The sequence below is a fragment of the Plecotus auritus genome (genome assembly GCF_963455305.1).
Source record: "Plecotus auritus genome assembly, chromosome: 2".
Classification (NCBI taxonomy): Eukaryota; Metazoa; Chordata; class Mammalia; order Chiroptera; family Vespertilionidae; genus Plecotus; species Plecotus auritus.
In genome coordinates this window covers 173040278-173064026 of record NC_137771.1, presented here as the reverse complement: position 1 = coordinate 173064026, position 23749 = coordinate 173040278, and the positions used below count along the sequence as shown (strand labels likewise).

Here is a 23749-nt window from a genome sequence, read left to right as displayed (position 1 = left end):
GAAGTAGTGTCAAGGGGGCAGGGCGGGGCAAGACAAGAAGTAACTTTTTTTCCTATAAAGGGAGAGTCTGGGATTGTGTAGGCGAAAAAGAAAATGTCTACGTCTTATTCTTTCCCACCCTTGGAGAGTAGGGGGTGTCAGTTTGGGGGTGGGGAGTTGGAGACATGCCCCGCTGTGGAATGCCCAAGGACAGGGTGGGGTTAGTTTATTTTTAAATCTACTCGCCTGTCCCTCTCTCCTTGCCCACCCTATTGTGTTCTCTGGGTTCAGAAGGAAACCAGGAAGTATGACATATATCGTCACTCAGATGTAGCAAATTTACTTTTGAGAGAGCAGGGCTGAAATCGGGGGCAGGGAAGGGGCCGGGGGGCCGGCAGTGATGTGGTCCTGCTCCCCTCTTTTCTCCACTTCTCTTCAGCCCTCCTGAGCAGTGGAGGGGTGGTCTCAGTGCAGACATGAGAGTTTGCTGCCTGCCCACCTTCTGGCCTGTGAAGTTTGTTTGATCAAGGGATTAGTCCAGCACGTTTCCTTTGGTCACCCAGCCTGACTTGTGACACAGTGGTGACGAGGGCAGGCCTTTTTGGGGAACAAGGCCAGCCCAAGATGGAATGGGCTCACCTGCTGGGCTTCCTGCAGAGGTCATCATTATTGTAATGACTCACATATTTACCTTTCTCAGACTTTCTTTAGAGGCATTGTACTGAGTTGGATAAGCGACCCCTCAAAATTCATGTCACCCAGAACTTCAGAATGTGACCTTATTAGAAATAGAGTCTTTGCACATGTATCAGTTACTGGATTAGCATGGGTACAGCTCCAATGACTCATGTGATAACAGAGGCAGAGACTGGACTTGTGCAGCTGCAAGCCAAGGATGCCAGCAACCACCAGCTGTTGAGGAGGCAAGGAAGGATTCTTCCCTGGAGCCTTCAGAGGGCACACGTTCCTAACAACACCTGATTCAGGATTTCCAGCCTCCAGAACTGTGAGAGGGAGAAAAATTTCTGTTGTTTGAAGCCACCAGGTTTGTGGTACTTTGTTATAGCAGCCCTAGGAAATGAATTCAGAGATTCTCTTGGATTACCCTCACTGAGCTCCCTCCCTTGCCCAGTACACACCCAGACTGCAGGGCCACAGACCCAGAGGGCCTGTCACTAAATGCCTTTTTCCCCATGTCTAGATCCCTCTAGATTGTGACGCTTTGAGGGCAGAGACTGTGTCTCCATCCTCTCAGCATCTCCTGTGCCAGACACACAGGTTCATGGAGGAAGCTAGCTCTGGAGTGCCATTGTGACCCTCCGTCTGAGTTCTGGGGCCTCCACCACACTCAGCGGGTTGGGGCTTGCTGGGATGCCTGGCTCTGCACCCCTTGGCCTCCCCTCCAGCTTCAGCTGGTTCCTCTCCCCAGAGAACTGGGAGAGGAGGGTGGGCCTCACTCCCCAGCTAGGTTTTGCTCCAGGCATTTACATTCCTTTCTGTCCCAATCCTCTGCATAAGTGCCTTCCCCCAACCCCTTATCTCTTTCAGATTCCTTCTGGATCATATTCTCTAGAATATTCACCTGGGCTATGTATCAAAGCTCAGCTTTCAAATGGAAGGCCTGGCAGATCGTCATGGATCATGGCTGGGAGCCCACCCAGGAAGGCGTCCTTGAGGGAATTCACCTGTTTCCCAACTCACCTGCAGAGTCTTTAATCTACCCACGTTTTAACTGAGTAATCATCTAATTTTACAGTTGGTTTTCCCTCTACAATTAGACCATCAATCAGCATTTGAGATTTAAAAAAATTTTTTAAATTGATTTCAGAGAGGAGGGGAAAGGGAGAGATAGAAACATCAATGATGAGAAAGAATCATTGATCGGCTGCCTCCTGCACACCCCCTACTGGGGGTTGTGTCTGAAACCCAGGTGGGGAATCAAACCATGACCTCCTGGTTCATAGGTCGACGCTCAACCACTGAGACACACCTGCTGGGCAGCATTTGAGATTTTAATGGATCCCGAGTGTCCAAGAATACACCCACATCCTGTAGACTTAGCTAAATCATGCTAACTGACTTCCTGCTGTAGGAGAAGGAAGGTCAGAGCAGTCTGACAAACCACACCAGGCCTGATTCTCACTTAAGGAAATAAGCCTAAACACACAGGGAGCTTCAGGCACAAGGACTTTCACCTCTGAGGTACTTACAATAGGGGCAGCTGTAAAGAACCCCAGTGACCAATGTAATTAAATAAGTTATGGTGGCAGTCCACCCAAAGGAATATTATGCAGTCTTTAAAAATATGAGAATAAAATGTTTGTACCAACAGAAGGAAATGTATAGGTTCGAAGTTACATAATAAAGTAGAAATTCAAATTTTATCTATGATATGATAGATTAAAACTATATGCATGAGCTATTTATGGGGAACAGACTAGAAATCTATCAATGTATCAAAAACATTGATGATGTTTTTCTTCTACTTTCTTAAAAAAATGTTATAATTTTTATTGATTTCAGAGAGGAAGAGAGATAGAAACATCAATGATGAGAGAGAATCATTGATTGGCTGCCTCCTGCACAGCCCCTACTGGGGATCAAGCCTGCAACCGGGCATGTGCACCGACTGGGAATCGAACCGTGACCTCCTGGTTCATAGGTCAATGCTCAACCATTGAGCCACGCCGGCCGGGCCGCTCTCTAATTTTAAGCATTCTCCATACCTGCTAAAATGAGCATGTATTGCTCTTATAATAGGGAAAACAACAACTAGTCAACTTTATTGTAAAAGACTATTTTAGGCCTGGGCTGGGCTCTCTGTCAGAACCCTGTGTTGGAGATCTCTGCCGGCTGCCATGTCTGAGAGGATAGTCTATCATCGTTCAGTCCCCATCATGACAACATTTATGGGGTGTTGCCTGGAGAGAGGTTTAGCCTAGGGGCAGTGGTTCTGCTTGGGTGCCAGGAGTACACAAAGGCAGCTTAATAAGCCTGAGAGGCAGAGCAGCAAAGCAGAAAAAGCACTGGAAACAGGGTTCAAGGCCCGCAGCTGCCACTTATCAACTGTGGAACTGGAACACTACCTTGGTAGAATGAAGAGTGTGCACTACTTGATTCCAGTTCTAAAAGTATGTTGAGATTCCTTTTTTCTTTCAGAATTTAAAGAAGGAAGCCTAACTGTATAACACAGACAGCAAATCTGGGCATCAGGATTCTGGGTTTTTGACTTAACACTGTTGTTAACTTCTTGGCCTTAGTTTTCTTCTTCTTAAAGTTGGGTGAATGGATACGTTTGGATTCCTGGCCTCAAGTCAGTACTGCCCCTTGACCCCTGCCTGTGCACTCAGGATGGCCCCTCCTTCAGGAGGACCCCATGCTCAGATGACGTGGCTTGGGTAGGCATTATACTTCTGTCCGCCCCAGAGGTAAAATGATAGGGAAATGAGCTAATTGGTGTGAAAATGCTCTGTACGTTTAAGAAACACAATCCTGGGAGAATGATGGGGGCCTTTGTGTGGTCCAAACGCCATGGCCCTTGCTTTCACCATGGCCTGGGAGCCAAGCCCTCAGGAGCCGGACTTCCCTTTTACCATCCTGGTGTCCTCGTCTGGGGTAGCACTGCCAGCAGCACACAGCACCCTCCTGATCGGGGTCAAGCCGCCAGCCTGGCATCAATCCCATTGGTCTTTATCTTTTGCACTATGAGAAGCTTGTCTTGCCAAGCAGATCACACACTTCTCAAGGACAGGGACTGTGTGTAGCAGGGCATCAGTCCCACCAAGCCCGCCAGGACCTTGCACACCCTGTTGCCCAAAAGTTGAGTATGGAGCATTGAAAAGAAGTGTGCAGATCTAAGTCTGAATCCCAGCTCAGAGGGTCAGTTTCTGTGTCTGTAAAATGGGCATCCTCTTTTATTTATTTTTATTTTAAAAAAATTTTAAAAGAAAATTAAACATTTTTAAATTAAAATATTTTATTTTTTTCTCTTCTTCAAACCCTTGTGTCGAGGGCTGACTTTCAATAGATCACAGCGAGGGAGCTACTCTGCTCCGTAAGAAACCCCGACCCAGAAGCAGGTCATCTACCAATGGTTTAGCTGACAGCCGTGGGCAAACTACAGCCCGTTCGGCTGTTCTATCCGGCCGCGGAGCCGAAAGAGCAGAGGGTTCTCTTGCTCTCCCCTCCACTCCTTTACTTTGAATTTATATTAGTTCACACAAACACTCCATCCATGCTTTTGTTCCGGCCCTCCGGTCCAGTTTAAGAACCCATTGTGGCCCTCGAGTCAAAAAGTTTGCCCACCCCTGGTTAGCACCAGGTTCCCCACGAATGTGCATTACATGCGTTGTGTAAAAGGTGAGGGGGCGGCCCTCCTTCCAGCTGCACCCCGTTTCCCAGGACGAAGAGCTCTCTGCACCGGACTCCAGTGGGCATCCCCTTTTAAGTGAATGTTTCAGGTTGGGTCCTTCTGGAAGCAGACGCCGAGATGGAGTGAAATGAAAAAGCTTATTGGGGAGTAATACTTATGAAAGGAAAAGGGAGGAGACAGGGATGGGCATGGGGGGTGGGGAGGGTGGGAGCTGACAAAGTCACAATGTCTCTGCCAGCCTTAAGGGGTGCTCTGGAGTGAAGACTGCCTGTTAGAGGAGCCCCATGAGGGTGGAAATAGCCAGCGCCTTGCACCACTGACTTGCTCAGTCATTGGCCAAGGGTCACCCCGAGAAGAGTTGATCCTTGATAGCTGGTATGTGTTGGCTTGATAGCTGAGGCCACTCTGAAGGAGCTAAGAGCTAGAGGCTGTCAACTAACCACTCTCCTTGCAACTGGATGCTGAATCCTTTCTTAAAGGTGCATCTCCGTGTTTGCCTTCAGGAAATAACACAGTTCAGGGTAGAGTAAGCACTTAATACATGTTAAGTTCCTTCTTTTGCTTTGGAGCCCGACAGACCTAGTCTCGAATTCCAGCTTTGTGACTTACTGTGTGACCTGGGCAAGTGTGATCAAGGAAGTGAGCATCCTCCTGTTTCACTTGGTCACCCAACCTGGACCATGACTCATTGATGACGAGAGTACATGTTCATCTCCCTGAACTTCAGTTTCCTCACAGGCTCAGGGACATACACAGGGCCTGATACTCTAATTACAAGTCTTTCTATTCAAGACTTAGTAAATCAGACCAAATAAACGTCTGACTTCCTGTCCCATCTCAGTCTAAGTGCTTAAGTGTGACAGAAGAAAGTTAATTAGCATCATGAGGGTCTACCAGGACATATTTTATATGGAGGTAAGCAATTTTAGGGGTTCCTCCCAAAATGAGGGCCTCCCACTTTGGTTAGCTTAGGAAAGAAATCTCCCTTTAAGATGTTGACTTTGCTGCCCAGAACTCAAGCTGTGTCTGTTCAAGCCAAGCTTGTGTCTTCCTTCCATGTGAAAAAGTTACAATCTTATCCTTGCTCCAATTTATTTATACCCCAAGTCTAGACTGAGTTCTCTTGCCCTCCACCTATGGAATATCAATTTGAACCTGGGTGAACCAAGTCACCTGCAGCCCTAGGAGGTCTCCCCAGATGGAACTCAGAGACTCTCCTTGTTTCCTTCCCTCTTCCTCACCCTTCTCTGTCTCCATCAGATGCCTTGGGAGGGGAGAAGGAAGAACAAATAGATAAAGAGAGAGGCATTTACCACAGAGACCTAAAAGCATCTGAACTCTGGAAAATTTGCCAGTTGAGACCAAGCAGGGCTCAAAGGGAAACTAAGGCCCTAGCTGCTTTGGCTCAATGGCTAGAGTGTTGGCTTGTGGACTGAAGGGTCTCGGGTTTGATTCTGGTCAAGGGTACATGCCCAGGTTTCGGGCTTGATCCCCAGTAGGGAGTGTGCAGGAGGCAGCCAATCAATGATTCTCTCTCATCATTGATGTTTTTCTCTCTCTCTCCTTCTCCCTTCCTCTCGGAAATCAATAAAAATATATTTAAAACACTGCTGTGTTACATTCGGTTTTAAAAAGAAAGGGGGGGCACTAAGAAGGGAAATGGAGGGGGCGGGGGTAGGAGAAGCTGAATTAGATTTGTACATGCCAATGTTATAAAACCCAAAGGAGACACAGGAACGACCTTGGTATGCTGATGGGTCAGGACATTCTTTTCCAGACTCCGCCTCCTTCTGCTTCCTGGCTTCCCTCATTGGTTGCTACCTGTCAGGAAGAAATGAGGAGCCACGTGCCCTCTACAGTGTCTTAACATTTTACCACTTAGCACTTTAACGTCTATGAGCTCTTTCCAGTCTCACAACCTTTTGACTCTTTGCTTGACCACGCTTTAGACAGGCTCTAGCATCTTCTCTGAGGCCCATCTGTGCACTTATTTGTAAAATCCAGTTTTAGCAAGAACCCTGCCAAGTCAGTTTAGCAGGAGTATCCTCTCCTCAATATTTGATCACCCACGATGTCTGATCAGGTTCCTCATCCTTCCCCATCCCTCAGATGATGTCTGATCGCTCTGACCTGTCGTCAGCAAAAAAATCCTGTTAGGTTGGTTTAGCCAGAACCCCCCTCCTCCTGATGTTTCCTCTTAATAATTTTTTATTCACTGCCCCCTACCGTGCTCCTTGGCTGTAAATTCCTGCTTGCCCATGCTGTATTCGAAGTAGAGCCTGGTTCTATACTGAGGTCCCTTTTCTCCTACTGCAATAGTCCTGAATATAATTTCCCCATGATAGTAGTCCTGAATAGTTTTTACCACATTGACTACTGTCCAGCCCTGGCTTTTCTTTGATATATTACCCCTATTTTATAAATGAGGAAAACAAGGCTCAAAAAGGCTGTGACTTGCCTGGCTGGTGTGGCTCAGTGGTTGAGTGTTGACCTATAAACCAGGAGGTCATGGTTCAGTTCCTGGTCGGGGAACATGCCTGAGTTGTGGGCTCAATCCCCGGCATGGGGCGTGCAGGAGGCAGCCAACCAATGATTCTCACTCATCATTGATGTTTCTAGCTCTCTCTCCCTCTCCCTTCCTCTCTGAAATCAATAAAAATACATTTTAAAAAAAGAGGTTGTGACTTGCCTTGGGTGGTGGAACCCACATATCCTGGGTTGGAGTCTTGGCCACCACAATAGCCTCTGGAGAACGCTCTGGCCCTCTGGCTTTCCTAGTATTGAAAAGTGGGAGGTTATCTGTGCTGGGTCAACAAGATGTCCAACTCTTACTTTGGTCTAACGGTAACCTGAAATGCCTTCTTCCTCCTCTTCTGTAGACGGGAATCTCTAGTCCAGAGAGTGCCACCAAAAACACACAGCGACTTAATAGGGAGAACTCATGAGCAAGAACTGACAAAAAAAAATAAAAAAATAAAAATTAAGAAAGCCAAGTTGGGCCTTGGTGTGTCCGAGAGTTCTCTTCAGTGATATCCTCCTATGTTGTCCAGGTGCCTAAAATCCCTCTTAACTTTGTGAGTTTCCCACTCCCAGGAAAGAAAAGATCAACTTGTCCATGCAGAGGCGGAGGGACTGCTGGGGAGACCATGCTCCTTCTCTGTGGTATCTGCACTATAGTTGGAAGGTCCAGCCTTTGGGCCTCGGCTATAATTGGACTTCTGGCTTCAGAAAGCAAGTAGCCAACAGGGTGGGGGCCTTCATGGGTCCTCTGAGATGGCACCACAGTGTCAGGCATCTCCCTCTCCTTGGGCAAGGCCACTGTTGCCTGAGAATGTGGAAACGTCGATTCCTCTTCCTGGTCTGTGTGGTGTCTGAGAGCCTGAGCTCCCTGCTCTGGGACCAATCAATCACAGACCTCACACTCAGAATCAAGTCCCGAGGAACCAGAAGCTTCTCACTGGGCAAAGGGTGGGGGAAGGCCTCTGTTGTTTTCCTTTGCAGAGCTACACCACCTGCCTTCTCTCACCTTCAGAACTCTGTTCGGCACACCCTGTCTGGGGTTCCTATCCCTTCTGGGTGCCTGTGAATCCCAAAAGGTCATAATGAGGTGACATGAGCTTCAACATCTCCATTAGCACCCTCACTTCCTCATGGGGTCACAATTCCTTCTCCCCAGTTCTACCCTCCACCCCACTACCCATCCCAGATGCCTCAAGTTATTTCCCCAGGTTGCCACGAGCTCTCCAGACCCTGACTCTTGTTATCTCAACAAATCCACCATCTGGCCAGGGTCTACCATGTGCCTGGCACTGAGCAGATATTCTAAGCCCAATGCTCCTTCCCCAAAGTCTCATACAGGGTATTTCTGATTCCCACCTCTCACCTCACATTGTTCCCCTGACTCCCCATGCTCCTTAGGGTCTCCTCAAATCTCACTCTCTTTATTTTTATTTATTTATTTTTTAATTTCTTTATTGATTACAGTGTTACATATGTGTCATTATTCCCCCACTACCTCCCCATACCCTTCCTCCTGCCCTCACCCCCCTATTGTCTGTGTCCATTGGTTAGGCTTATATGCATGCATATAAGTCCTTTGGTTGATCTCTCCCCCTTACCTCCACCCTCCCCTACCTTCCCTCTCAGGTTTAATGGTCTGATCGATGTTTCTCTGTCTCTGGATCTATTTTTGTCCATCAGTTTATGTTGTTCATTATATTCCATAAATAATGAAATCACGTGATATTTATCTTTCTCTGCCTGGCTTATTTCACTTAGCATAATGCTCTCCAGTTCCATCCATGCTGTTGCAAATGGTAAGAACTCCTTCTTTTTTACTGCAGCATAGTATTTCATTGTGTAGATGTACCACAGTTTTTTAATCCAGTCATCTGCTGATGGGCACTTAGGCTGTTTCCAAATCTTAGCTATGGTAAATTGTGCTGCTATGAACATAGGAATGCATATGTCCTTTCTAATTGGTGTTTCTAGTTTCTTGGGATATATTCTTAGAAGTGGGATCACTGGGTCAAATGGGAGTTCCATTTTTAGTGTTTTGAGGAAACTCCATACTGTTCTCCACAGTGGCTGCACCATTCTGCATTCCCACCAGCAGTGCACAAGGGTTCCTTTTTCTCCGCATCCTCGCCAGCACTTGTCATTTGTTGATTTGGTGATGATAGCCATTCTGACAGGTGTGAGATGGTACCTCATTGTTGTTTTGATTTGCATCTCTCGGATGATTAGTGACTTTGAGCATGTTTTCATATGCCTCATGGCCTTCCTTCTGTCTTCTTTCGAAAATTATCATTTAGGTCAGTTGCCCATTTTTTGATTGGGTTGTTTATCTTCCTTTTGTTACGTTGTATGAGTTCCCTGTAAATGTTGGAGATTAAACCCTTATCGGAGATAACATTGGCAAATACGTTCTCCCATGCAGTGGGCTTTCTTGTTGTTTTGTTCAAATCTCACTCTTTCTCTTACTCATGCAGCCCTGAACTCACCCCTGCTTGGTCCCTTTCTTTCTCATTCTCCCCTGCCTTCTCCTGGGATGACCCTGCTACCTTCCACTGCAACAGTCCACAGCTCCAGCAGTACAGGGGCAGCCCCTGGGGAGGCAGGAGAGGGCCCAGGATCTTGGGCCAGAGGGTGGCCCATTCATTTCCAGTGTTCCCTGGTTTCTATTCCCTCACATCCCCTCCCATCCCTCCTCCTACTTGGCTCAGACTGACGAGCAGAGCAATGACTGTATAGGGTGTTTTTTTTTCCTGGTGGGGAAGGGGGCGGAGATTGAGGAAAGAAAAGACAGGGCAAGGATGATTGGCATGGGGCCCCACCTTCTTTTGTCCTCTTTCTCTGCTACTCTGGCCCCTCCGGGAAATACACCTGTTTCAGGCCAGCAGCCAGTGGGGACAGGTTCACCCCTGCTTCTCACAGCATTGCTCCATACTCAGTCCCCGGGGAGCCTGAAGGACTTTTTCTGGAGCTATGAGGGGCACTCATCGGAAGAGTGTCCCCTGGGTATTCCTGAGCTGCTTATGTTCCTGCCTCCTTTGGCCAGTGATCCTGGGTAAGTGATGCACCTGAGGCAGCATTCTGGGGGCTGAGGGATCACGAGGGAAGCCGGGGCATGTCATGGGGTGGGGAAGAGAGAGAGAGAGGTGTACATGCTAGAGAGACAGAGAAAAGAAAAGATAGACACAGAGAGAAGAGAGATATCTGGGGGTCAGGAGTCCCCTGGTTTGGGGAAACCCATTGGAAAAACTGGCACTTATTTTGTGGAGAGAAAAAGACAGGTAGGCAGAACTATAGAAAGATGAAGAGAGAGTTGAAGAGAGAGACTGACAGAAAAGAAAAAAAAAAAAACCCATAAGAGAGCTAGGTGACAGAATCAGAAGAAACATTTCTATAATTATGTAGAGACAGATGAAAAGACAGATGAGAATCAAAACAGACACACAGAGAGGAGAAAAATCAGAGGAGATAGGCAGAACTGAAAAGCAGAGGCAGGCTGGCGGGGAGAAGTAAGCGGGAACAAGAGGGTAGCTGACATGAGGGCATTCAGCCTTTTGCCTCTGACCTTGGCTTTAAAAGCCTCTTCTTGGGCTAATGTCCTTAGGGGAGGGCTTTTAGCCCAGGTGCTGGCCTTGGCCTCCCCCACGGCCCCTCTGTATATGGAGCTGGAGTCGGGTGGAAGCAAGGCCTGTTGATGACGTTCCCCTGACCTCTCCTCACCACCTTCCAAGCTGCCCCTCTGGCCCTAGGACCAGGTTTTATTCTGTATTTCTGGATGTCTGAGTCTTCTGAGAGGATCTGGGGCCCAGGCGATTGTGAGGGGCCAGGAACCCAAACCAAAGAGAAGACCACCCCTCCTTCCCCTGCTCAACAAGCCTGGGGAAGCTCTCACCAAGGAATCCTTTCGTGGGTAGTGGGTTGGAAGGAACAGGCTCTCTTACAGATAATATGAGACACAATGCTGGTGAAGGGAATAGTCTGCCTTCTTCGAAATGTTTAAAGGCTTGGCTAAGAGCAAATGAAACAACCACCACCTCCCCAACCCTCTCCCACCAGGGCCCCCTTCCCCCGACTCATCACACAGGAAGGAACCTTTAGAGCCAGGCCACTTGGCTTGTCCTGGGTCTTGTCCTGGGAATAAAACAGAGGGATGCGAAGAAGGCATGTCCGTGGGAGTCCTGACCATGGGCAATGGGAAGAAGTTGGCTTGGAGTTAGGCATTTGGGGGCCCAGACTTGGTTTTGCCACTAACTGATCTAGTCCCTGTGACTCGGTCCTATTGTGTCTCTCTCCAGGTCTCAGTTCCTCTATATAAAAAGTGGGGTGGTGAATGGCATGGCCTCCAGATTCCAAAGCTCTTAAGTTTTGATTTTCTGTGATTTAAAGTCAATACAAAAAGTGTTTGGTACCAGCTCTGTACGTGGCCCTGAGTTAGAGTTCTCAAGCTCAGGACAAGCCAGGAAGTCTGTGGAGAGGAGCCTAAAGGGGCAAGAACTGGGGTGGGAGTGGACAGGGAAAGCGAGGTGGGGAGCGATGGCTGTGAGGGATTGAAGGACCATGAAGGTGAAAGGGAGTCCCTGTGATAACCCTGGAGAAGGGCAGGGATGCCCTGGAGCCCTGAGTCCTGTGCCTTATCAAGGGGACAGAATGAAGAAGGGCCAGGAAAGGTGGTGGCCGTGGGATGGGAGGTGGCATCCCAAGCATCTGATTGAGCATCAGGAGGGCCTTGAAGGAGAAAGTGGTCTCTACAGAATGGGTAGTTAGCCTCCCATATCTACTCGTAGGAGCTTCTGGGAGAATGGAAACTGGTTGGTACCATTCCCTTGGATGCCTGAGGAGGCTCATGGGTGACCTGCCTATATTTGAATCTAGAGTCTGTTTCCACACTTGCTTGCTGCCAACACCCTTGTCCAGCCACCCCTGGAGCAGGCATCAGAGCCTCTGCACAGGCCAGAGGGAGAAACCACAAAGGCGTCACAGTGGTAAGGGCTTCCTTAAGGAAAAGCCCTGGCTCTTGAATGTGAAGGAGGAAAGGAGGTGAAAAAGGTGGGCTGGGCAGGGGGCCAACAGGAACTCAGTGGCTCCTGGCAGGAATGACTCAGAAGGAAGCCTGGCAATCTTGATTCCATGCCCTGCAGTAAGAAAACTGGGTCAAAATAAGCCTCAGTCTCAGGCTATCAGTGGCCTGTAACCAAGGGGCCACCACCCTGTGGGGTCACAGGGACGTTATGGGACTGTAGCAAGTGCAGGGCAGGGACATCCATGATCAAGAGGGCCCCAGAGGGAAGGGTCTCCTGCTCTCCCTCTCTCAGAGGAACTCCAATCCGTTTGTTGGTCTGGGAGAGACCTACCCAACTTGCCACCATGGGAACCAAAACCCTCCACAGGCCATCTTCCTCTTCATCTACTCCCTTCCCTCCAAAAACTCTCACTGGTCTTGGGGACACCCAAAAGGAGAGAGTTTCTGGACAAGAGGTCCTGGCAAGAAAATCAATCCAATTTAGGCCAATTGTTCAGCAAAATGTACAGTGAAGAGCAGGTTTTTCAAATCAGAAAACCCTATGTCAGGTTGCCACTTAGCAGTCCAGGGAACATGAGAAAAGTCCCTTCCATTCAGTGTTTGCATTGGCAAGATGAGTCAAATGGGAAGAGGCTATTTCACTGGCTCATGGAGAGGATAAAACGAGGTAGTATTTGGTGTAAAATGGAAGAGCCATGGAATCTTGTTTGAGACAGGAACCACTCTGTTCTAGAGTTGGGAGATCGGGGGTGAGGGGGGTGATGGAGCCAGGAACCGAATGGGCACCTCTGTTGGCTCAGAGGCATTTTCTTTCATCTAAGAATCCATGAACCTCTGAAAACAAACCCTGTCCTTCCTGTGGGGTTGCAAGGGCCAGCATGGTTTATTCAGAAGGTGGCTTATCTTATGCACGGACTGAATGCCAGCTCTGCCATCAGTCAGAGGCCCCGCTCTGGCTGACACCGGTGCTTCACGGTTCCTTGGCTGGCAATCTCCTCCACGCCCTTGGTTTCTGGGCACAGCTCCGGAGGCAGAGGCTGTCCTGGCAGCGTTTTACAGGCGAGCGATACCTATCGTCATTGCCAGGAGAGGCCAAGAAGCAGTTAGCCTTTTATGTGCTCAAACAAGTGGTTTGCTACTGTGTCCTCTGGTTTCGTGGAACTGCTACACATCCCAGATAGGCACATAACGTAGCTCTTAGAGCCGCTTCTCCGAAGACCAGGATTGAAGACACTGTAGGCTGTCTCTCTTCCTAGTTCCAGACTTTCGCCTCTATTGTTCATCTTCCTTCCTACTAAGCTGGATTCATGGAAAGCAGATACTTAGTCATCGTTGTATCCCCCATCCCCCAGCACAGTGCTGAAGACTTGATTTGATGTGAACTCAAGTTACTGGCTCTTCGTAGAGGTTGAAATACTAAAGATTTTCTGTGAGACTCTACCCAGGCCCCAGGAGCTGGGCATCTGTGTTGGTGCCTGTGGCCTCTGCAGCCTTGGCCTTGCTCGCGCAGAGGGCACTGGCTTGTGCTGCAGGCAGCTCACTTCTTCACGTGTGCATTTTTAAGGTCTACACAGACATCTGCTCTCTAAATAGATAACCCAACTCAAGTTGCAGTTTGAGTTCTAAAAGTCCTGTTGATAGTGGGTTTGGAGGAATTCAGAATAGGAAAGAGTTTGGAGTGATTTTACCTGCTGAACTTCTACTTGTGCCAAGTGTTTTGGACACAAAGATGAGTAAGTCATGGTTCCTACCTCCAAAGCTTGTTTAAGGCCACACAGCCCATAAAAAGGGCAACTGGGACTACAACCCAGTGTTCTAATTCCTCATTCCCTGGGTTTGCATTGCAGCTCACAACCCTTGACAAACACACCTCCACAGCAGCCCAGCCCATCAATGAACAGAAGCATTCACAACCCCTGCTGAGATATTAATTCATCATTCATTCGTCCATGCATTTGTTAATTAAACTACTGTTGAAGCAGTGCCTACCATGTAGCTGACATTGTTCTAGGGCAGCACTGTGTGTACACAGTGAGGAATGGGACAGGGCCCAGCCTCTTGTAGCTAAGATCTAGCATACAGTGAGACATAAAATAATTACAGAAAAATTCCCAACTACAAATGTAGTGTGATAAGTATTATGATAGTGTTATAAGGATTGAATAAATGTTATGGTGAGAGTAAAATAAGGAGACTTTGTTTAGATTAGTACATCTAGGAAGGCCTCTCTGAGGAAGTGTGGTACATATGAGCTGAGTCCTAAAGGCTGAGTAGTAAGCCAGATGGAGGGGTGGGCATTGGGGGCGGGAAAGCCTGAGCCAGGCAGGGGAAGAGAGGCTGAGTCAAAAATGAAGCTGACCCTTTAGAGGACTTGAACGAAGTAGGCAGCTGCTAGATCATGCAGGGCCTTGTAAGCCATGGAATGGGTTGTGGATTTTAAGGAACTAAAATGGGCAGTGATGAGCTTTAGGTGAAGAAGTCTCATGATTGGATTTGAACCTTGGAATAATCGCTTTGGATACCGTGTGGGAAAACAGATTGGAAGAGGGCAAGGGTGATATGGGAGACCAGATAGGAGATGGCTGCAGCAATTCAGGCAGAAGATGCTGTGGTTTGGCCTGGTGGTAGCAGTGGGGATCTGGGAAGGGAAGGGACAAGTGTGAAAACAATAGTAAACGGAAATTCTGCCCTAATAAGGACACAGTCACAAGGATTGCTGCCTTTGCCAGGGTCCCAGAAATTTGTAGAGACCAAGATAATAGGCAGCACAGAGTGCCATTTATTGAGCTTAGGTACCTAGCTAAGCACTTTGCCTACATTACCCAACTGGTATTGGCATTATCTACCATCATCCCACTTTTATAGATAAAGACCCCAGGCTCAGAGAGATCACATAACTGGCCCAAGTCACACAGCGAATGTTGGTCAGTTTGACTCTAGAATCCGTGATCTTAACCATTCCATGGTCTGTTAATTGTCCATGTCAAGCTCAGAAAGGGCCTCATTGGGGGGTATCAGAAAAACCATGTGTGTCGGGAATCACCAAACCACAACAGTTACTACAAAACCGCTTTCCTGCTTCATTCCCTTCTCCCCAAGTCAAAGTCCAGCTGACCTGTGTTCTGAGGAAACTGGGGTATCAGAAAAGTCACTGACATCATTACATCTTTCTCTCGTATCTCCTTCCTTTTCCTTATTAGTAAATGGAGCCACCTCCTTTGAGCTGCCCTCAAAATTTTAGGTCAATAACACCAAGGAAAACAATTTAGAATCCACCCTGCACAGTTGGCTCCAAGGCAAGAACCTTATCTCTTTTTGCCAACTATACCACTACAGTCACACCTCAAACAATGCCTACTGACCAGATATTTCTTCACCTTTGATATCACCACAGGTCATTTGACCTAATTTCTCCCAGCATCTGGTGTGACAAGCACCAAGGTTGCCCCTGGTGATAATCCTAGAAGCTCCAGAACCAAGCCAACAGCAACAAAACCCAGCTTTGATTATATGCTCACCAGCACAGGTCCAACTTTCTTTTCCCCCAATGCCTTCCTCTCCTCCAAAGTTCAATCTCCAGCCTCCACCATCTTAGTTTTGGAGCTCATCTCTTCCTGGCTCCATCTAAGGCAGGCACACCCTCCTAGCCTAGAGTTGCCCTCAGGAGTTTGGCTACCTTCTGCAGCAGTGCTGGTCACACCTCCCAGGCTACAACCATCATGTTGGTTTCCTCCTAGCTCCAGGACCACTGTGACAGTCAAAGGAGAAATAGGTGTAACCTCAAACCTTTCTCCAGTCTCAGCTGAAGGAACCAATGACCAGGAGTTGGGGACACAAGACTTCATTTATTCAACAGATGTCTGTGAAGTAATTCCTGTGTGCCAGCCACCGTTCCAGGTGCTGGAGATATCATGAGATCAGTTATCCTAAGGGCATTTCGAGGTGGCATTTTTCCTCTTCTTGAGTTCTCAGAACAAAAGAGGAAAAATACCCAGCAGTCACAGCGCTGGTCACAGTTTCTGTTTCCTCTAAGATAGCAACACAAACCCTGACCACAGAGGGGCAGACTCCTGAAACCACCCACAGCCCAGGATCCTCTCAGAAATTTCAGTCTTAGGACACCAAGAGTTTCTGAGGGAATGACAGTCTTGATCCTTGATCCTGGGAAGTGAAGATTTGTGTGTGAGCAACAATTTGCACAACCTGCTTCCTCCTCTGTGAGCGGGCTGAGGTTGCATCCCGACATGATGGGGGGCCGGGGGGGGGACGGTTGTTGGCTGTGCCAATCCCAAAACTGAGACACACAAATGGCTCTGGGGTTTCTACACAGGGAAGCGAGGCTGGTGGTACTGCGTCCCCCCTCCAATGTCATCCCTTTCAGGACACCTGCTGCCCATCTGGGAGTCCATGTTCTCTTCAAAGCTATCCTTGCAGTTAGGTGCTTTCCTTGACTCTATACCGCCCTAGGCACAGCCTGGCAAAAAGCTTCACCAATCAGGAAATAACAGCAGAAAAGTGAAACTTTGTGGGTGATGTGGCTAAAGGGTTCCTGACTCCCAGTAGCAGAAATAGCTCAAGACAAACAGACCAGGCACTAAGAACAAGCCTGTGCCCACAACATATGCATGCATGACACAGGCTTTGTTTTCTCTGCAGGGAGTGACTTCACCACTCTGTGGCAATGTTATCTCCCGCCATCATCACCATTTCTGCCACCACTCCTTTCCCCGAGTCAACAACACACCCACTGCCTCCTCATACCTGTGGAGTCACCAGAGGGCCACACAGGAGAAATGCTGCCTATTGGCACCATCACCCTTGTCATCCCTGCAGCCGTGAGAGCATTAGGACAACTGTTGGACATCTCCCACCAGACACAGTTCAAGGGATAAGAAATAGTGCGGTGTGGCTGCAGTGGTAGCAGAGAAATCCATGGAGGATCCCAGGGCTCAGAGTGAGGAATGCCACATCTCAGTGCCAGCTCCAGGGCCCTCATTGTCCCTGAGAGAACTTCTTAAAAACTACCCATCTTAGGTGATGCCATACATGTCTTCTGACAATAGTCTTGTCATTCCAAGGGGTCAACACCCATCACAACTCACTCTGACATCATCACAGAAAAGGAGACACTAGGAAAATTGGCAGAAATAGCCTGGTGTCACATCATTTGCTCTTGAAAACGTGCCCCCAGACTCAGACCACTGTGCATGTGGCAGGCCAAGAACTCAGGACAGGACGGTCACCATTTCTCCATTTCTTACGTCAGCTCTTTTGAGGTAGGGTTAGAAGAGCCCAGCTGTGGAGAGGCCATGCACTCGATGACAGTCCCACAGCTTAGCCACAGCTCACAACTTCCAAGTCTTTACTCTTACCTTTGAGCCCCAGCCCTGTCATTTACAAGCTATGTAATGTTGGACAAGTCACTTAACCTCTTCAAATCTCAGTTTTCCACACCTGTTAAATGGGGGTACTATTTACTAAGAGAAACTATAACAAACTATACAAATATGCGGTATCAATATTTCTATGTACCTAGTGAGAAAAGTACAAAGAAATCCGAATTCTCAACTGTATGAGTCATTAATCACAAGTCAATTGCTACACAAGAACTCAAAGTGAAGACTATGTCTTCCACAGAAACTGCCTATGGGGTAGAAATGCCTTGGTAATGAGCATTCCTCATTACAGAAGCATTCTACAGTGCAAACAGACCTATTGACGAGACTCTTAAACACTTCTCAGCCACAACCAGAGGAAGGTTAGCCAGCTCCAAATGGCCTCTCTCTGAGGACACATGCCTCAGGACTCTGGTTTTCTTATCACAGTTGTGAGAGGATTATGAGAACAGTTGCAGTCATCATTCTCTATGGCTCTAATAAGACAACTAGTAGACCCACGCCCTAAGGATCCAAGCCAGGGTGTTCCAGGGCAGGCAATTAGGCATTTTCTACAGCAATCTCTGCTAAGGAGGTGATATAAGAAACTCTTTTCCCTGGTTCCATAGCTAAAGATCAATTCAGCAGTGGTGTGATGGAAGCTAAGAGTCAAGGTAGAGAATGGGGGAGTCAGGAGGAGCAGTTAAGAGGCTGTGGAAATAGAGTAATGAGCCCTGACCAGTGTGGCTCAGTAGGTTGGAGCATTCTCCCATATACTGAAAGGTTGTGGGTTCGGTCCTTGGTTAGGACACATACCTGGGGTTCAGTCCCCGGTCAAGGTGCGTACAGGAGGCAACCATTCAATGTTTCTCTCTCTATCTATATCTCTCCCTTCCTTTCTCTCTCAAATCAATAAGCATGTCAACAAAAAGTTAGAGTAATGAGGTTAACACAAGAGACCATGATGGGAGAAATAATTTGGAGGAATAATAGTTGCTGCCAAACTATGATGTTGGGGACAAGGAAGAGGAAGGAATCAATGATGACTCAGGGGTTTCTGGCCCTAATACCTGGGGGACTGACGTTACCAGCCAGGAAATCACTGGAAAGGTGAGTCTGGAAAATGGGTGCGAAGTCAGGGTAGTATTACAGATTTGTAAGGCATGAAAGTAGATGTAATTTAGCCAGAAAAAAGGTGTAGAAGGAGAGAGAAAGGACTGGAGATGATACCCAGAAGACTAACTTCATCTGTGGGATGAAAAGAAAAGAAAAGTAGCAAAGGAACAGAAAGAAAAAGGAAGGTGTTGGGTGGAGAATCGTCCAACTTTAGTGGGGGCAAGACTGTGCAAATATCAAGGGACACTGTTCAAGGAGAGAATATTGAGGTAGCTGCTCAATAAATATTTGTTGAATGAATGAATGAATGAATGGTGCCAAGTTTCAGAGATACTAATGGGAACTGAGAAGAAAATTATTCTTGGTGATTAGGAAGAATTTTTTTTAATATATTTTATTGATTTTTTACAGAGAGGAAGGGAGAGGGATAGAGAGTTAGAAACATCGATGAGAGAGAGACATTGATCAGCTGCCTCCTGTACAGCCCCTACTGGGGATGTGGCCGCAACCAAGGTACATGCCCTTGACCGGAATCGAACCCGGGACCCTTCAGTTTGCAGGCCGACGCTCTATCCACTGAGCCAAACCAGTTAGGGCTAGGAAGAAATTTTTTTGAGTAACTTTTGAGGCAAGTGTTTTCAGTGAGGTCATTCAAGTACCCTCAAGTGGAGGGTACATTTTGAGAAGTAGATGAAAAAGGGAATGTTCATGGGTGAAACAAAGATGGGGATAAGGAGGACACAAGACAAATAAAAAGGGTTTTATTTTAGGTTAAGAGAGACCTAAATGTGATTTTCAGCGGAAGAGAAGGAACAATGCAGAAAGAGACTCATGGACAGAGAGAAGTGATGGACTACACCAGTGGTCGGCAAACCGTGGCTCGCGAACCACATGTGGCTCTTTGGCCCCTTGAGTGTGGCTCTTCCACAAAATACCACGGCCTGGGCGAGTCTATTTGGAAGAAGTGGCGTTAGAAGAAGTTTAAGTTTAAAAAATTTGCCTCTCAAAAGAATTTTCAATCGTTGTACTGTTGATATTTGGCTCTGTTGACTAATGAGTTTGCCGACCACTGGACTACACCATCCAAGGACGGGGGAGTGAAGCAGACAAGACACTGTGTGTGTGTGTGTGTGTGTGTGTGTGTGTGTGTTCAGCCTTTCAGTGGAGACTGAGCCTCTCTTTTGGTGTGGGATAGGGGGCCTAGTGAAGGCAGAGACATTTCCTGATGGAGAAGATTCTAGGACATCAAAGGAGATGAAGTAAGGTGGCTTAGGTCTTTTTTGAAGTTGAAGTTGAAGTGTCATACAGGAAGGAGAAAGAAGAGAAGAGAACCTGCCCTGGCTGGTTTGGCTCAGTGGATAGAGCGTCGGCCTGCGGACTCAGGGGTCCCGGGTTCGATTCCAGTCAAGGGCATGTACCTTGGTTGCGGGCACATCCCACGTGGGGGGTGTGCAGGAGGCAGCTGATTGATGTTTCTCTCTCATCGATGTTTCTGGCTCTCTATCCCTCTCCCTTCCTCTCTGTAAAAAAACAATAAAATATACTTTAAAAAAAGAGAGAGAGAAGAGAACCTGTTTCTCTCAGATATCAATGCTTCACAGTCAAAAGCCTAGCTCTCTGTTCTGCAAATATGTATTTGGCCAAGGTGAGATCAACAAGCTTCAGTTGGCCAACACTGTTGGAAACTGGATAGCCTGGCTTGCTATCTTCTGGTAAACGATGAAGTCAGTTCGTTCTAGAAACGCTGGAGTGCCTCCTCCCCCCATAGTTTACTAGCCTAAGAATAACCTAGTCAAGCTTAGTACATTGGGTTAACTGCAAACTGTTTCCATAAATAGCTGAACAATCCATTAAAGGAGTGGCTTGAGAGGTATTATTTAAATGGCGATGAAAGACAAATACAACACTGTAGTTTTGCTGTAACTAATGCTAATCTCTTCCTTCTAGCAACAAGCCCAACAGATTTAGAGACTTGTTAAGACTGCACCTGCTCCCCTTCTTACACAATAAAACTGTCAAGAGACAGGAAGTGGCCCACCTTGCTATTCCCTAGAGAAGCATCTAATCAACTCAGCCCAGGACTAGCGAGTTCTTTAGATAAAGATTCAAAAGACAGACACAGCCCTGTTTGATGAGATTTAAAATTTGTATTACCAAGCAAATATTTTTTTTTCAAAGGGTGAGGGTCTTTGGGAACAGGTACACTCTCATATACTGCTAATGGGACTGTAGATTGACCTGACATTTCTGCAAAGAAATTTAGCAATGTGTATTAATGACATGAAAGTTTTTATAACAGCATTAACCAGTAATTCTACTTATGTTACGAAAATGAGCGGAAATAATAAAAACAAAACAAAATATTATACACAAAGGTAGTCATCAAAGCTTCTCGTATAATAGAGACACATTGAAAATAGTAAGTTAATTATGGGCTATTCTTATGATGACTATTATCTATAATAATAAAAGCATAATATGCTCATTAGACCAGACAGCCGAAAGACCTTCTGGATGAAGCTGGGGCTGCAAGGGCCAAGGCAGCTGCTGCAGCTGCAAGGGCTGAGCCCCTTGCACAAATTTTGTGCATCAGGTCTCTAGTTTAATGTATAAAGGCGATGTCCAATGTTCCAGAAGGGGCATGGGCACACACACACACACACACACACACTATTACAAACATACTAGCAACACAATAGAACAAGCATAAAGTAAATTTTGTTAAAGAAAGACAAGCAAAGAAGCAGTAGAGTGCACAAGCCCCAAGCTCTCATTAGGCCACAGAGAGGTGGTTACAGCTGGACACACTCAGGGAAGTGCTCCAGGACAGAGACCTACCCTGTGCTGCTGGGGGCATGGGAATGGCAACAATGAAAAGATTCAGGTTGAGGACATGGCTTTGCTGGAAAAGGGGCCCTCCAGAGCTCAGCAAGGGGAGTTATTTACATGCAACACCCAAAATCTTGCTGCTGGGCTTAGCTGGTCCAGTCCCCAGGAGCCAGCTCCTCCACTGTCCAAAAAGGGGAAGAGACAAAAAACTACCATCCAAGACATAAAAGATTTGTCTATCCTCAGGCTATGTTTACAAAAAATAAAAACATGAAGACCTGCTCATGATATCAGGTAAAATTTAAAAACAGGATATCAAGTTATAAATACTGGGTAAGTTAAACTATATATATATTTTTTAAAGCAGAAAAAAACCCTAGGAAGACATAAAAACAATGTAGTTGTCTGGGTAGGGAGATTACAGGTTTGGTCTCTCAATTATCTATTTTGCAACTTGTATTTAATGAGTATGTCTTCCTTAATATATTTCATGGCCTACTAGTATAATCCTTTTAATATGCTGCAGAACCTGATTTGTTGCTATTTTATTGAGGATTTTTGCATTAATTCTTAAGGAATGATGGTCATAGTGGATATAGTGGTTTTGTGCTTTTTTAAAATAGTGTCTTTGTCTGGATTTGGTATCAGGATAATGCTGGCCTAAGAAAATGAGTTGGGAGGTGTTCCTTCCTCTTCAATTTATTGGGAAAGTATGAGAAGAAAGGTGTTAGCTCTTTTTCAAATGTTTGGTAGAATCCACCAGTGAACCCATTAGGTTCAGGGCTTTTCTTTGTTGGGAATATTTTGATTGCCGATTCAAACTCTTTACAAGTTATAGGTTGATTCAAACTTTCTATTTCTTCTTCATTTAGTCTTAATAGGTTTTGTGTATCTAAAACAAACATTGACCATTTTATCTAGATTACCCAATTTGCTGGTGTATAATTGTTCAGAGTACTCTTATAATCCTTTATGTTTCTGTAGAATTGTTAGTATGTCTCCTTTCATTTCTGATTTTTTTAGCTTCTTTTTTAAAATTAAATCTTTATTGTTCAGATTATTACAGTTGTTCCTCTTTTTTTCCCCCATAGCTCCCCTCCACCCAGTTCCCACCCCACCCCATGCCCTTACTCCCCACTCCACTGTCCTCATCCATAGGTGTATGATTTTTGTCTAGTCTCTTACCACAACCCCCACACCCCTTTCCCCCTGAGGATTGTCAGTCCACTCCCTTTCTATGCCCCTGATTCTATTATATTCACCAGATTATTCTGTTCATCAGATTTTTTATTCACTTGATTTTTAGATTCACTTGTTGATAGATATGTATTTGTTGTTCATAATTTTTATCTTTACCTTTTTCTTCTTCTTCCTCTTCTTAAAGAATACCTTTCAGCATTTCATATAATACTGGTTTGGTGGTAAAGAACTCCTTTAGCTTTTTCTTGTCTGTGAAGCTCTTAATCTGACCTTCCATTCTGAATGATAACTTTGCTGGGTAGAGTAATCTTGGTTATAGGTTCTTGCTATTCATCACTTTGAATATTTCTTGCCACTCCCATCTGGCCTGCATAGTTTCTGCTGAGAAATCAGCTGACAATCGTATGGGTGCTCCCTTGTAGGTAACTAACCGTTTTTCTCTTGCTGCTTTTAAGATTCTCTCTTTGTCTTTTGCTCTTGGCATTTTAATTATGATGTGTCTTGGTGTGGTCCTCTTTGGATTCCTTTTGTTTGGGATTCTCTGCGCTTCCTGGACTTGTAAGTCTATTTCTTTGACCAGGTGGGGGAAGTTTTCGGTCATTATTTCTTCAAATAGGTTTTCAGTATCTTGCTCTCTCTCTTCTTCTGGCACCCCCATAATTCTGATGTTGGTATGCTTGAAGTTGTCCCAGAGGCTTCTTACACTGTCTTCATATTTTTGGATTCTTTTTTCCTTTTGCTTTTCTGGTTGAGTGTTTTTTGCTTCGTTGTATTTCAAATCTTTGACTTGATTCTTGCGATCCTCTAGTCTGCTGTTAGATCTCTGTATAATATTTTTTATTTCAGTCAGTGCATGCTTAATTTATAGTTGGTCCTTTTTCATATCCTCGAGGGTCTCGCTAAATTTATCGGCCTTTTCTAGAAAATTCTTGAAAAACCTTTTAACCGTGGTTTTGAACTCTATATCTAGTCATTTGCTTTCCTCCATTTCTTTCATTTGTGATCTGTTTCTTTGTCTCTGCATTTTGGCTGCTTCCCTGAGTTGATAGAGTGGCTTTGTGTGCTAGGTGTCCTGTATGGCCCAGTGGCTCAGCCTCCCCAGTTAACCTGAGGTGGACACTCTTGGTGCACCCCTTTGTGGACTGTGTGCACAGTCTTGTTGTAGGTAAGCCTTGATTGTTGTTGGTATCACTGGGAGGAAATGACCTCCAGGCCAATTGGCTGTGAGGATCAGCTGTGTCGACACTGGGAGAACTTCTGTGCTGGAGACACCCTTATGAGACAGGACTTGCAAAAGCCTCTGTGCTCAGCTTGGATGGGGCGGAGTCTCAGGGTGGAGCAGAC

At 46.4% G+C, this 23749-nt stretch overlaps 1 protein-coding gene across 1 annotated transcript in view; it reads left to right on the top strand.

Moving 5' to 3' along the window:
- Positions 1 to 9838: 9838 nt before the first annotated feature.
- MUC4 (mucin 4, cell surface associated) overlaps positions 9839 to 23749 on the top strand; it is a gene marked incomplete at both ends in the record, with an annotated part of 71470 nt that continues 57559 nt past the window's right edge. Inside the window, one exon of the mRNA XM_080654690.1 lies at positions 9839 to 9920. Within this exon, the coding sequence (XP_080510816.1) occupies positions 9839 to 9920 (82 nt within the window). The remainder of the gene's footprint in view (positions 9921 to 23749) is intronic.